This window comes from Rhodnius prolixus, unplaced genomic scaffold, assembly GCF_049639745.1.
Source record: "Rhodnius prolixus isolate KJV_2025 unplaced genomic scaffold, Rpr scaffold_29, whole genome shotgun sequence".
Lineage (NCBI taxonomy): Eukaryota > Metazoa > Arthropoda > Insecta > Hemiptera > Reduviidae > Rhodnius > Rhodnius prolixus.
In genome coordinates, this window is record NW_027411628.1 from 92977 (window position 1) to 109864 (window position 16888).

The window sequence follows — 16888 nt, forward strand, 5'->3', positions numbered from 1 at the left end:
TTACTGATGAAAATGCAAAGGTAAAGGATCATTCCCACATTTCAGGCGTTTATCGAGGCCCAGCACATAACACATGTAATTTGCTATGTAGAAAACTAAATTTTGTACCAGTATTCTGTCATAATCTTAGTGGTTATGACATTTTTTAATCGCCCAATTAGGATTTGATGATAGAGAAATATTCGTTATCCCCACTTCGGGGGAGCGGTATATCTCTTTTACAAAAAATGTTAGTGAAAAAATGAAGTTAAGGTTTATTGATACATTTCGATTTATGGCCTCCAGTTTGGATAGCCTAGTGAAAAACCTTGCAAATTTAACAGTAACATCAAAATTCTTCAGTCCGGACGTGATGCATTTGGTGACTAGGAAAGGTGTATTCCCATATGAATATATTTCATGTTGGGACAGGTTAGGCGATAATTCATTAACCCCTAAAGAAATGTTTTATAGTAGCGTTAAGAGTGAAGATATAAGTGAAGACGATTATCAACACGCCCTCAACGTTTGGGATGCGTTTTCATGCAAAACTCTGGGGGAATATAGTGATTTATATTTGAAAATTGATGTACTAATTCTGTCGGATGTATTTGAGCACTTTAGATCTGTAACTATTGGTTCTCAAAAACTTGACCCGGCTTATTATTTCACTCTACCAGGTTTGTCTTGGGATGCCATGTTAAGGTTAACTCATTGTAAATTGCAACTCCTCACTGAGTATGACCAAATTTTGATGATAGAGAAGGGGGTGAAGGGTGGAATTTCACAGGTAACAAAGAGATATGCTGAAGCTAATAATCATTTCATGGATGATTATAACCCTTCATTGCCGACAACTTTTATCACATACCAAGATTGCAACAATTTATACGGTTTTGCAATGACTAAATTCCTCCCATCTGGTGGTTTCATATGGGTTGAACCGGACAGTATAAATTTGGATAGTTTAGGAGAATGTGATGAAATAGGATATATATTAGACGTTGACATCGAGTATCCACCTGAACTCCATAACAGTCATAATTATTTGCCATTCTTAGCAGAGAATACTTTAGTAGATGGGCAAACTAAATTAATACCACACTTTAGACCTCGTAAAAACTATGTTTGCCATTATATGGTCTTAAAACAGGCGTTAGCACATGGTTTAAAATTAACGCGAATCAATAAAGTTTTGCAATTCCAACAGTCAGCGTGGTTAGCACCTTATATACAGCATAACACGGAACTGCGTAAGAAAGCTACAAATCAGTTTGAAAAGGACTTATACAAATTGTTTAATAATTCAGTTTTTGGTAAAACTATGGAGAATGTTCGACGTAGAATTTCTATCAAACTCGTATCAAATTCGCTGAAGTTAGAAAAATTAATAGCTCGACCTGACTGTCTAGACTATGTTATATATTTACAACAAATCTCTGGCGGCTGTACATTTAGCCAAGAATAGTATTCTTTTTAATAAACCTATTTACATAGGTCTTAGTGTTTTGGATTTATCGAAATTACATATGTACTGGTATCATTATGATGTAATGCTTCCATTTTACGGGCCTGATAGATTAGCTCTCTGCTATATGGATACCGATGCATATGTTTATCTCATTGAAACAGATAATTTATTTAAAGATTCACTGCTGATGCGCGATTATTTAGATTTGTCCAACTATCCCACCACATCAGACCACCCGTTGATCAAAATCTTTCGTCAGGATTTCAAAGATATAGCGTCATGTGATATAATTAAAGAATTACAAAAGAATAAAGCAGCTATAGGTAAATTTAAGGATTAAGCTGCAGGTGAAATAATAACAGAATTTATTGGGCTCCGTCCAAAAATGTATTCGCTTCGAATGGGAGATTCCAAAATAATAAAAAAAAGCAAAAGGGGTTAAAAAGCCGGTTCTAAAATATTCCATAAAGTTTGATTATATTGCTTGCTTACTGACAAACGAAGCAATTAGACATTCAATGATTATGTTTAGAAGTAAGCATCACCTTATGATGACTGTAGAACAGAATAAAGTAAGTTTATGTCCCTTAGATAATAAAAGGTACATAGTTGATTCAATTAATACTCGAGCTCTTGGGCATATTTTAAATGAATAGATGAAATGGCCAATGATGATTATACAAATATTTATTTTACTTTTTTTTTTTGTATTAAATTAGTGATAAGTAATATTCATATTATAAAATGTAATATTGATTATATGCATTTTGTTTTATGCTAATAAAGAATAAAAATAATTAATAAATGTGTTATTTCTTCCCCTAAGTTTAAAAAAAAAAGGATAAAAAAAAATTGCCATTCTTTTTATTTAAAAAAATACATTTATTTAATACCATGTTTTTTAAGCAATATACAATTTTGATTATGAATACTGTGTAATTTACATGGACATTCTTTAATTACATCTTCTAAAATCTATAGTCCACAATAAATACATTGAACACAATCGTCTCTTATCTTGATGTAGCCGTTAAAGGAAAGTAATTCCGGACTTACAGTTGATTTCCACCCGCTGAAAGATTTCTCCCGAACACTAGAATTAGTAAAATCAACTTGGGAGTAGTTGTTCAGCAGCCAATGCACTAATATTTTACTAAAGTGCAAAGCACAGTTATATTTAGTTCCGCAATGATAGTCACATTTGGGTGAATAATGATGTTTGCAAAGTTGTTTTAAGCTGGGGCATCCAAAATCTTGAAGATTATACACAGTTTTTTTCCATAATATCCCCCAAGAACTTGCTCTTTTCAACTCCTTTTGCATAGAAGAAGGTGTAGTTTTTAGTTTCATCCTTTAAAATATTGTCAAATTCAGAATAATCCATGTCGCCATCTTCCCAATTGATTCCATGTAGGTTTCTGTACACCCATCTATTGGGAGGTGAGTACGGGTTTCCATATGAGGGCGGTTTGAACATCCAATGTTTCTGTTGACCGGTGACATCAGCAATTGCCAACTCCTTTACGATGAAAGTAGGATCATCGCTTTGATAACATTGAATATCTATCACTGCGGCATGCATATTGGTGAACTATAAGCAACCGTGTACAGCTCTACACTTATATGATTCTTTCCCCCACTCTAAACAATTAAATTCTTCTAACTAAACCTGTCAGTGGATAATATTCAACTAGTGCATCATGTAAAATTAAAGCGTAGGCTGTTGTATCTGGTTTAAAAGTTTCTGATGCTTCCAATTCTATTCTAATGTCAACTGAAGATGATCTAATTGCCTCAGACTGACGAGAACAGTCTATTACAATAATAGGAGCTTCATCCCTGAATTGTTCTTTGCTTAAAATAGGTTCATTTTCCTTCGCATAATAACTCATTTGAAATTTTTGATACATATGGTATAGAATTGTAAAGTGATTCTTGGAGAAGTCTATGTTAAGATCATCATAAGGATAAACCTCAGAATTTAAATGCAATTTAACATTTGATATATTACAATGATTGAACTGAGACATATCACTTTGTACATTATTCTTTTTGTTTGTTTGAAATGCAATTATGACATATCGTGGTTTTTCCAAATTAGTTGTAGTTTTCACTGCCCAAGTATGCTTCTTTGTTACAGGTAGAGAAGGATATTCTATTAAATCCCATGAACGGAATGCCATATGAACCGTTTTTCCTTTGTTGACGAAATTTAAAAATTTTAACCTTTGTTCGTCAGAAACCTTAACGTAAGGCATTTTCCATTGTATAGACTTCAGTTTAATGGATGCCTTAACATTGGTATGATCCCCTAAAACTCTTATACAATCATTATCTGTTCTGCTGCGATGAACAATTAATTCATGTTTTCCTTGTAGAATTATTATTATTATTATTATTAATCTTTATTGTACAAAAGTTAAACATTTTTACAAGAGTTTGTCACTATCATCTAGATTATAATAACATAATGGTTTTACACACAACCTTTAAATTGAAATTAAATTTAAAGAGAAACAAAAAAAGATTTTACATATCAATTTATGGAAAGGAAATTTACTTTGAAATGAACTTAAAACATACTTGAGATTACAGAAAATGTAATACTAAAAAGTAAAAAAAATAATAATATGAAAATAAGAAGCTAATAGTATCATGTTGTTGATTATGATAAATTATTACAATAATAATGTTTGCAATGATTTAAATAAATATAATAAATATACATTTAAGTAAAAATAAAAATTATATCACTTCTTTTAGTTACCAAAACATCAAAATTCCTTGGTAAAATAAAAATAAATTATTTAACTTTTCTTTTGGTTACCGTAATGAAGTTTGTAGTAATTAAACTTGAACAGATCGGAAAACAATATAGTTATTAATTTAACAATTAGTTGTTTTTTAATCTAAGTTATTAATGAGTTATTAATAAAGAATTAATTAAGTATTGAGAATGTTTGAGCGAATTTTTATAACATTTAAAAAGTACTGATAAACAGAACTGACGGAGTTTTGTGAGATCATGAGAAGAATATCGGAGCTGTAGTCTTTCAGATAAAGATCTCTCAGTGGTTGATAAGCTGGACATTGCCAAAGTACATGAAGAAGAGTTTCGGCTTCTTGGCAGCTACACACGTGACATTCTTCGGTACAGTCTATGGCACAGTTGAAATGTTTTGTAAAGATTTTGATTTCTTTTGCACTGGCTAGTCGGAGCTGACATGCTAAGCGAATTTTATCGAAGCTCATATTAAAATGTAAATAATTAAAAGAGGGGTATAACTGAGAGAAATCTTCATTGTAGGAGGATATATTGGCTCTGTTGTTATCTATCTGTGTCCTTCTTTCCACCAACGCCTCAACGATTTCAGATCTATATTGCTTGATAAGAAAAGGATCTTGAGAGTTGAAAATTTCTGTTCTATTTATGGAGTAAAACAATTGCTTGATCTGGGTGATCCAATTAGTTTTCAAGTTGGGGTGTAGTGAATCCAGAATTAAGAGGCGATTATAGCATATTCTTGGATATCTATCCGATGGCATTAATAACAATTTTATTAGCCAATTAATTGTCCTGGAGAATACTTGGTAGTGTAGAACATAATCTTGAGTTTCTAGGCGGATGAAATGGTGAGGAGTAGACAGTGGTAGGCGTAATATAGATTTGTAGAACCTTGGTGGTACTGCTTCTATTTTTTCCAGGTAAGGTAGCGACCATACTTCTGCACAATATAATAGTATGGAGAGGATAATGGAGTGTAGTAGTTTCTGGGAGACTGGCCAAGAGTTTGCTGACGTTTTGTTGATTACAGCTTTTGCGGAACCAAAAGCGGAAAAACTTTTAGATATTTGAGCGTCTGCAGATTGTTTGAAGAGTCCAGTACTTGAAAACGTAAAACCTAGGTAGACAAAAGATTTTTTAATTTCTATTGGTTGATCATAGATGAAGAATTGTGAATGTTTTTTCTGGTGCGGGCTCTTATGGAAAATTACAATCTTGGTCTTATTCACATTAACTGTTAGACCATTAATTTCACAGTATGACTGAAGAACATTTATCTTTTTTTGCAAGTCTATGGGGCTGTCTGCTAGTAAGACTAAATCGTCTGCGTAGGCAAGCATAATCACATCGTGAATACTATCAATAGAGACTCCTATTAAATTGCGCTTCCGAAAATACACTTCAATATCGCTGATGAAAAGTGAGAACAGGATTGGGCTAAGAGAGTCTCCTTGTAGCACTCCAGTAGTTAAATGCACTTCATTTGACTTGCCGATTGAGGTGAGTACTGAGCAGGAAGTTTTAAGGTATAAATCTCTTAGTGTTCAGTTTAGGGCTAAAGTTGAGATATGTTAATTTTTGCCATAATAGGGAATGATTTATCGAGTCAAACGCTTGTTTGAGATCTATGAATACGGAGTAGAGGTATTGACCCTTTTTATTTAATTTGTTCTCGATTAAAGAATGTAACGTGAAAATGTTGCCTATACAGCCTCTATGGGGTCTGAATCCTGCCTGATGTTCAGGGAGAGAACTGGTAATGTCAGCCCATTTGAGTACACGTTGAGCGAGTATCGAGGTAAATATCTTAAGTATGTTGTTTATCAGAGCTATAGGTCTATAATTAGCTGCGTTAGATGGGTCTCCATTCTTGTAAATCATTGTGATTAAGGCTTTCGCCCACATCCTTGGCACTTGTTCATGCTCTAAAATGCAGTTAAAGAGGTTAAGAAGACACTGATGCCACTCAGCTGGAAGATGCTTATATACCTCGTTCGGGATACCGTCATCTCCCGGTGATTTGCTGTTTTTTGTTTTTTTAATAGTTATCAGTAACTCTTCCATTGTAATGTCTCCTTCCAGATGAACAATTGCCGCTTCAGTACCACAAGTTAGAGGTAATGGCTCCACATTCATTTCCGGGTTCATATTCTTTAAGTGTTTTTCCCAGTCATTGAGTGTTACTAATGATTGCTTAGTATTACACTGTTTGAAGCAAAAAGACTTTATCGTTTTCCAGAAAGTATGTGAATCTCTGACGTTAGATATACCCTCAGTGAGTTCCTTGTAGAATTATTTGATTGTAATCTTCGAAGAAAGGGGGAATGCAAGCATCAAAATTGCCTTTTTCACCTGCCAATTTCACATATTCAGTAGGCATCATCCAACCACTCATTTCTAATCCTAATGCCTTGCCTGGGCTAAGAGATGCATAATTTTTTAATGTACTAACAGTTCCAGGATTCCGAACATGGTCAATTAATACACCATACAACTGATACTTTATTTCGTCAAACAAAAACAAAAATCCATTTCTCAATAAACTCAATACACTTGGATCTATAGATGCTACTCCTTCTTGGACCAGTTGTCCTTGAATGTAGAGAAAACTCTTGGATGGAACAGTGTAGATGTCTTGTTGTTGTACGGCAATTATTATTTCGTCAGAATTGTCTAATGATTGATTGTAAGGCTGATGAGGGTGAAACTCAGTCTGCAATTCTCTCCTCAAAACTCACTTTTTTATCCACATTTAGTATTTCTTCCATTTTGGTTTAATCAAAAGTCCTATACTTTGTAGGAAGTAAATATTTGATGGTGTTAACGCTCGGTAAGGTGACCGTTGAATACTAGTTGATTTCACTTCAGCGTAATCCATTTTATACTTTCGAAAATCAATACCCATTTTTCTTTAGATGTAATCTGATGGTAATTGTCTCTCCGCTAAAATCCACTAAGTTCTGTTTTTGATCTGTTATAACAAGTGTTATATTGTTGATTACTTCACCGATAACTGGAAAGTAAATGACTGGAGAAGGTTCTTGTACGATCTTAAATCCTGGAGGAACTATTGGTGAAAATTCATATATAGTATGTCCTGGTTTCCCGTTTCTATAAGAACCGGATGCTATATTACAGTTAATTGCAACTGTATAGACACTATGAATCTGTACAATTTCGTCTGATTTATGAGTGATCATTTTTTCTAACACCTCATGTTTAGTAAAGCCCAGTAAAGGGCCGATCGAATGTTCTTTATTGAAGTAAACAGGTTGTGTACATGTTAATTCAACCTTCATTGTGTTGGTATTACCTTTCAATTTCAATGAATCTGTAGAACTTATATGTGATTTTAGATAACGTGCTATAGCATCCACTTCATAAGTTCCTGTAGGTAAACTAATAACTTTGTCTCCATAATAAAAAAGATTGTTAAATCCTTCAATAATATTCGGTATGGAATTGTATGACTGAAAACTTAATAAACCAATGCTATAATCACCACCACTGTCTAATAAATTAATTGGTGGAAAAAGATCGGCACTAAGAATGCTTGAAGCTCCTGTTAAGGTAAAGGTGTACGACATGACTGAACTCCGTAAATGCTTATTCATCGTTATTATATAAAAATTTCAAACATAAATGCCCACAATATGGTGTATTCCAATCTTGATATCTTCTACGGTTGTATGTAATAACACAGTTAATGAAATAATGTAAAAGTTCTAACGGTGGTCTTAGATTTCCATAAGGATCGAAATAAATTAATTCATTATTTTTTTAATATAGGCGACCCAATGACTACCTATGTTTTTCACTGAATCTAGATTTACAATAGCACATTCATTAGTTTTAGGATAACTTGGCAAAGAATCACGCATATAAACACCTCTAAAATGAGGTACGTTTTTGGCAAATTTCATCGACTCTATATTTGTGAGAGCTCTGTTAGGTAGTAGTAGTCAATATTGCTTAATATAAAGACCATATCCTTTTTTATAAGGTTTAAGGTAAAAACCTTGGCCAATTTTCTGTTCTTCCATCTTCTGATTGTGACGTCTCATTTCCTCTAGACGGTCTCTAGCATCTCTCGTATCTTTAACTACCTTAGCAACCGCTGCTGCTCCACCTGCTAGACTTCCTGGAGCAGATAAACCTGCCAATAATGGCACTAGAAAAGGGAGAGCACCTCCAGTTCTTGGAACTGGTAATATTCTTGGTAATTTGTCTAGTTTTGATTTTGATAAAAACTGTTTAGCATATTTCAGCGCTGTTTTGGAGGCTCCACAAATTGATGTAGGTGATGTGACGCGAGCTGCACTTATTACATCTTTGTACGTTTTTTTCTTCTTGATACCATCACCTCCTCCCAATTTTACTTTAATTTTCATAGCGTTAGTAACAGCCCAAGCGGCAGCTTTTTCACCAACAGATGAGTCACTTGATTTTGTTCTTTGCCTAGATTTTTCTGCTAAGATGCGATCAGCTTTATGCCTTGAGTTCAAATCTTTGTTTTTAAAATATGCAATGTCGTGTTCCTTACAGGCTTCGTCTAAAGGGTTAACACCTTTATCACCACGGTTTAATCTTTCTTGTAATTTAGTTCCGGGGCCACAAAATCTATATCCTGGAATATGCGCTTCAAATGGAAGCTTGTTAATCACCGAATTTATTAGACCTTTACCCGTTGTTTTCTTTCTCACTATGATGACTATTTTCGCTCTGATTCTGCTTATATAGGTTGTGAATTAGACCCATCATCATCAGTATGCGTTTGGAGAAACAACGTGAACGTCTACCTGTTTATAACGTGATTCCTTCAGGTGAAGAACAGGAAGCAAATGAAGGTCGCCATGGCCAATTGTTGCCTGATAATATACCTGCACTTATTTGTGGTAGTTCGGGGTCTGGTAAAACTAATCTCATAGCTTGTTTGCTTTTACAACCGAATGGGTTAAAATTTGGAAATGTGTACTTATGTAGCCGATCTATCCAACAAGAAAAGTATTTATATTTAGAAAGCGTATTCAAATTAGTACCAGAAATAGGTTTTCACAAAATCAACGATACGCAGCAGGTAATCACTCTTGACAATGCTGAAAAGAATTCTATCATAGTATTTGATGATATTGCAATTGATCAACAGGATATAATCAGACAGTATTTCACTATGGGAAGGCATAGAGGAATTGATTGTTTCTATTTGACACAAAGCTATGCAAGGATTCCTAAACATCTTATACGTGATAATGCCAATTTTATTATAATTTTTACGCAGGATGATTTAAATTTAAGGCATATCTATAACGATCATGTAAGTTCACCAAGTGTGTCATTTAATAATTTTAAAGAAATGTGTGAGGTCTGCTGGGATGCACCATACAGTTTTCTAACAATAGATAAAACAAGAGACGTACACAATGGTAGATTTCGAAAAGGTTTAGATACATACATCTATATATAGAACAATATTTTCCATCGGTCTATCATTTTTCATTATGGATCCTAAAGTTACACAACATCTTATCAAAACTTCTATATCTCTGCGAGAAAAATTCAAAAGTTTAAAGAGAGGTCTTCAATTATCACAGCAAGATCTGGAAAGAAGTTTAAAGCCCATTACAAAACCGCTTCAAGAGTTAGTTGAACAGAATAAAAAGCGTTCTAAAAAAACCGCTTAAAAATCTGACGCTTCGACTTCTACGACGTCACTTGAAGAATATGTTAAATTACCGCTCAAAGAAGAAGAAGAAGAAGTCAAATTACCTCTTAAAGCTTCAACTCCTATACCACGAAAGGATGTTTTAGATATTAAATTGGAAGAAGAGACGTTTGAAGATGATGATTCTCCTCTAGAGCAAATAAAACAAATACATAGTAAAGAGGAATTGGAGAAAAGCTTAGAAGAAGTAGAAGAGATAGGATCTTTAATAAAACCATATTTATTGAAACATATGACTTCAGATACTAAAGATCTAGATGATAGATACGGCATTAGAGTGTTACCTACTGGAGGCATGACGATAGGAAATGCATAGGTAGACATTGAGGATAATGATATCAATGTAAATGGAAACTGGTATAAAGGTACTCCTGAGTTATTACAATTATTATTTTTAAAAAAGCCGAACAAATACACTGTAGAAGATTTGGAAAATTATAAGGATATTTTAGAAGTTAGTAACGCACATAAACAACAATTTAGTGATGAAAAACATCTTAGCTCAAGCAAAGGATTCAAATACAAAAATATAATAGCTCCTTTATTTTATCCTTCTATGGGTGAACAGTCGGCTCAACCCTATTTCACACCGCCATCAACTGCAGATCAAGTTACTAGGACATCTCGGACTACAATTGCAACAAAGCCTATTCAAAGAAGATACGGTCTAAGACATACCACCACTACTACTGGTAAAGATATGGATGTGGGACAAAATGTTTATGAACATTGGGATGATCCAAATGAATTAGTGGATCGACTTCGGCTCTTATATGCATCAACAAATGCTGGTCACACTGGACATGGAAATGAAATTCATTCTATAATCGAAGAGTTGAGAGAGGCGGATATTATTTATTAGGAATTAGTTGTGGAATAAATTATCAGTTGTTGTTTGGTTTTCGATATGTCTATAGACAAGTTTGGCAGACCTTTGCATCACTTAAAAACAGTATTTCATGCTAGTGATGATGAAGATGGAGAATATATCGACTTTGAAAATAAACGATTACTTAGAATCAATAGTCCAGTTGATAGTTCAGATGCTGTTAATAAGATTTATCTTGAACAATTTGTAACTAAAGAATTGGAAAAGTATATAAAAGAGTTAGATTTAGTAACAAATACATATTTACATGAACAATTTGTTAGTAAACGTTATCTTTTAGATACGTATGACGAAGCCCGAAAAAAAGTTACAGATAATTTTGTGCGCGGTTTATTCACTGTTTTTAGGAACCGAATATGTTTATTGAATCCAAATGTTCCTAAAACTGCTGCTGCGCTTGAAACGATTTTTGAACCGTAAAGTCATGTCTAGCAAAGAGGCTGAAGTTGTTGAACTTCATAGACCAGCACGTTCACGCTACCCTCGAAGGCGTACATTGCTCAAAGGTATTGATAATTTATGGCAAGCTGATTTAATGGAAATAATAACATATGCTCGTCAAAATAGCGGTTCCAAATATATATTAGCAGTGATTGATTGTTTTTCAAAGTACGCCTGGGTGGAGCCTGTTAAATCCAAAAGCGCTAAAGATATCACTAAAGCTATTAATAATATTTTTATTTCAAGTGGAAGAGTACCGAAAAATATTCAAACTGATAATGGGAAGGAATTCTACAATGTTTCCTTCACAAAACTCACGAAGAAGCACAACATTAATCACTATAGTACTTACAGCCAAATTAAAAGTTCAATTGTAGAAAGATTTAATAGAACCTTTAAATCTATGTTGTATCGCTTATTTAGTCTCAGAGGAAACTACAATTATACAAAGCATTTACCTGATCTCATAAATACCTACAACAACAAAGTACACCGTATTGTTGGTATGACACCATCGGAAGTAAATTCTAGCAATGAAGCATTCTTACTAGCTAATGTATACTCTTCTAAAGTAAAAAGGACAGATAAACAACGTTTTAAAGAAGGTGACTTTGTACGTGTTTCGAAAAAGAGAACTATATTTAGCAGAGGTTACACACCCAATTGGAGCACTGAAGTATTTAAAATTATAAATGTCCGCAACACTATTCCATATACTTACTTGTTGGAAGACTTGACAGGACAACCTATTCAAGGAGCATTTTATGCACAAGAACTGCAGAAAACTAAATATAAAGATGTATATCTTGTAGAAAAAATACTAAGACGTAAACAAGATAAGCTGTATGTAAAGTGGTTAGGTTTTAAGAAACTTAAATAAAAATGATTTAGTGGAATAATAAAGTTTTTGTAATAAAATTGTGTAGTTTTTTTTTTTCATTAACCTTCCACATCATTAAGGAACATAATAAAAAATGAAAACAGATTATTTTGTATAAACAAATTTATTCAATAGTTTTTTCACCAGTGTTACAACAGTTTAATATCTTTCTTAAATAAGTAAATTGTTTATTAACATCGTCTATTAAACTCACTAGTTTAAAATATTCATTTTTTAAAAAAATTATCTTCGGAGGGTGATATTGTAGGAGATCTTCTAACAATGATGGTTTTCCTCGTATAACCATAGTTTTATGGGTGAACATCTCAAAGAAACTGTTACATGCTGTAGTTGTACTTCAGCCGGTACGGATCCGTTTTTTTTACCAAAAAAATCATCACATACTTGCTTGTTAGCTTGTAGAGTTGACTAATCTTCCTCATTTAAGTAGGTAACTGTTTTTTTTTTTTTTGTTTTTAATGCAATAAGTGGTGCACCATCTTCAGACAAGCCTGTTACCAGTTATTTTTAGTGTTTGGCGTTCAACGAGAAGCTGGTTGTAAGCTGCAATCCTGTACCACTCGCCATCTTGTCACAAACTGACTATGTTACACTAATTCTCATCATCTATCTCTCCTTTGCATAGCAGATTTAATTCTTTGGTAATGTGGTGGGATAACCAAGCAATGTTCGAACAAGGGCAAGTATCAGGCCCAACAGTCTGCTTCGGATTGGACCAAACACAGTTAATATAATGTTCATTAGCAGCCTTAACAATATATTCTTTAGAGTAATTTTCTAAAGATTTCAAATCATCACGTAAATTGATATAAGCTAGTACTAAATCCAAATCGGCTAGTGTAATGGTGGGAAATGTTGTAACAAACTTATTATAATTATCACTCACTGAAATCACTTTCCATTGATCTGCCATTTTTTAATTAATAATAGAAGAATCTGCAGGAAGTGCTCAATGGAGTCAAAGCAAGTTGACTGACTGTGTCGTATTTGCAATAGTATTATTATATAGTCTTTTAAAACCGGTCCCTCTCTAAGTAGAGAATGTGTGGGGCTATACCGCTTCTACACATGATGAGTATTATAAAAGTAGTTGATGTCTGCAGCAAGAGAAACTAACCGAGAGAAAGAGAGATAGAGAGAGAGTTTGAGCATGTTTACTCATGCTAGTTGAGATTTTTCAGGTTATTCGCCCATTTAAATATTTTATTTTCTCATTCAAATCAACTATTATTTAGTTTTAACTTGTAGCATGGTAATTTCCAGTAAAATATTATTTAAATATTTTATTTTCTCAATTCAAATCATTTAGTTTTAACTAATATGGGTGGGCGAGAGAGAAAGAGATGTACCTTAATAGTGTGGAGAGAAGAGAAAGATGCACCTTAAGAGGGTGGAGAGAAAAGAAAGATGCAACTTAAGAGTGTGTAGAGAAGGATAGAGCAGGAATAAACTGCACCCGCTACCCCTACTTCATCCTAGTCCGCCATCTTTACTGAGCCAAAAGCCTCCTTTTTACTCTACTATTTATAAGATGTTCTAAGCTATCCGGTAGAAACCTATATGTATTCAAAAAGCGTAGCCATATGGATGGGCAATTGGACAACGTTTTCGAAAAATTTATATATTTCTCCTCGGAATTTGGTATTACTCTCACCTATCCTGGATCAACGCCCAAAGACAATATAATTAGATGAGCATCATATCCGCTAAGGTTATGCATGTAAACGGGCATGAAATTGGGTAATTGAAAATTCAAATTGCAGTTTACATGTGCAGCACACACAAATTCCCCCGTAAGATGGTCATGATGATGCGCTTTTTTGTCTAACCTATTGAACACCCCTTCACACATTCCACAATGGGTGGCATTAGCAAAATCCTCACGTTGTTGTGGGGGTTAGCTCGTTCATAGGAATAATCGTCATATAAGGCTTCTACAACTTTAACCAATGAATGTAGATAGTTCATAAATTGTTCGACCGCATCATCCTCAGTATATAGGAAAAAGTCCTTTTGTTGATAGTTTGTTAGCGTAGAGACCACCCCCACACTACAGATTTGGTGTTTATGTGTTTGTCTTGACCAGGATGTGGATGAATTTCCGGGTGCATTGTGTACAGGTAAAAGTAAGGATTCAAAATCTGCATAGATAACTATTGGTATGTGTTGTTTATGGTGGTAATTTGTAAACTGTAATTGTTCACCTGGTAAAAGCATATTAATTCGACACGGTTCGTGTTGATTACAGAATAACTGGTGTGTTTTTAATCGTTCCTCAGGTGTTTTCCCATCTACTGTTCTATAATCACGATTAAATGTTTTAAAGCATCGTTTACATATAACAACACCATGATTATTATTAAGTTGGGAAGATACAAGTCTGGATAAATCTTTTATTAATGAATAATGTAAGCTATTATTTTCATCGGTTAATAATAGTAAGTCGAACTGTTCTATGGACTTATTATTCGAACTTAAATTAGAGGATAAACCAGAATCCGCTCGGTTAAAGAGTAAACATTTATCGAGACATTATTATCTTTTTCAAATCTAGGTATATCCTTTAAAGGCGTTGGAAAGGAGATATTATCAAAATTATTACAATGATTCAATTTTTTATACAAGGTTAAACACCCAAGTTTCTTTAGTTGGCGACACAAGATAGAAAATTTAAAGCAATAATCATCACTATTACGTATATTTATGATATGCCTTTTTATCAGCTATTTAAAGGAATATACCCTCTTCCGCCCAGCGGACGATATTTAGCTAATCTAATGACAATGGAATCTATGGAATCTAATTTCCAATCTGATCCACTAGTTTCAAATTCCTGCATTTCACTCATAATTTTTGCATAGGTTCTGTTAAGGTAGTGAATCAAGTTGGAACTAGCAATGATGATTTATACCGATGTTTTAAAATTAACATCCGTATACTGTTCAAGATCGGAATTCCTATATCGACTGTAAACACATTCTAAGGAGATGGATGATTTAAAAATTAATAGCTCTTCTCTGGCTTTTGTTAAATACTTTAGAAGCACCCCGTGTTTATCTTGTAAAAATAGCGCGGGGGCTTTTATATTATTAGTATTTTTGATGCAAATATTTTGGGCTGATTTATTTAATGCACTAATCCACTACACCACCTTCTAAAGGAACCGATAATAATCGATATTATTTTTGATTACGCACATTCCTGCTTCCGGCCTTAACGTTTGTCGTTGTTGTTGGATCGACACATTTAATACAATTTAATGAGATATGATTTAATAAATCTGCGAAATTGTGGAATATACAAGCACAGTTTGCACATTTTCTTGGTGAACATGACACAATATGTCTCTTTAAAGTGTCTAAAGTTTGGAATATATTACCACATTTGAAGCATATTTTTGGCGAAGATGTTACAACATATCTCCTTAAATTATTTGGTTTGGAATAGTGTTTCCCACATTTATCACACGTTAGATTAGGCATAATTTTAATTATGGTTTATTTAATTCCAAATCGGCGAGTTTTTTATGCAATCCGCTCGTAGGGTGATTAAGTTTTTTTAATAGGACATTACTCATTATCTTTCCTAAAAACAAATGTTCAAACTGTACATTTTCTCCTTCTTCTTCTTCTTCTATTTAACTACTTTTACAATTGTATTTTAAAATAAGAAATAAATAATTAATTACCTGGTTTTCTTAATGGTGAGGATGATGATGATGATGATATTTTATACTCGCTCATGCGAGATAAGAGTTAACCACAAATTTCCTTTACACGCGTATTATTATTATTTGAATAATAATAATTTGGGGTTAAAAATAAAACATAATCTTTATACATATTATTTATTTTTCAACACCACTTGATTAACAAAAAAAACCAACTAGGATATAGATAAAACTTATTTTATTAATAAGAGCTTAAAAAAAAAAAAAAATCTTTATACATATTATTTAAAAGTATTTCAACAAAATGTAGATATACTTATATATTTAACAGCGTAACACATGTAGAAAAAATACTATATTTTTTTTAAAAAAACACAACTTTCCATACTTAATAGTAAATTATGTATTTTTTAAGTTTATGTATTTCTTACATTTGTGTGTGTGTGTGTTTTAACCAATCATATCCCAATCTTTCATACTTAATACTCCATACACACAAAACATAAAACTCTACTTAATACTCCATACATACAAAACTTAATATACTTAATACTTAATACTCAATACACAAAAACTTGCAAACTTTATGTATTTTTATGTATTTCTACAAGTATGTTTTTAACCCCTCAGGATGTTTCCATTTTTTCCCATAATACTCCAACTCCATACACAAAACTTCAAAACTTTATGTTTTAACCCATCATGTTCCATCTTCCCTATGTTGATCTATACATAATACTCAAAAACTATATGCTCATAATACTATATATATTTAATCATTCTTCTTCTACTTCTTCTTCTAACTGAAAATTCATCGTCAATTTATTCAAAAGGTGTTGAAGTTGATTTAAAATGGTGTTTTGATTGCAGACAATATTGAATAAAACTGAGGAATCTTCTATTGTATCAGGGACGCTATCTAGAAATTCATTAAAACTATCAAATAAATCGTTAGATTTAAAATATATACGGCCGTTTGGAAGTTGACAGGCTGTTTTTACGTTACGAGGTACGCCGGGAAAAATATGCG

At 33.1% G+C, this 16888-nt stretch overlaps 1 protein-coding gene across 1 annotated transcript; it reads left to right on the plus strand.

Moving 5' to 3' along the window:
• The first annotated feature begins 274 nt into the window (after positions 1–274).
• On the plus strand, positions 275–1447 carry LOC141459880 (uncharacterized). Its single transcript, XM_074139439.1, has one exon. It carries the CDS (start codon positions 275–277, stop codon positions 1445–1447), a length of 1173 nt encoding a protein of 390 aa, XP_073995540.1.
• Positions 1448–16888: the final 15441 nt, after the last annotated feature.

What these genes read in the sequence shown, in the direction of transcription:
- LOC141459880 (XM_074139439.1), top strand. Translation starts at nt 275, where the DNA reads ATGGCCTCCAGTTTGGATAGCCTAGTGAAAAACCTTGCAAATTTAACA.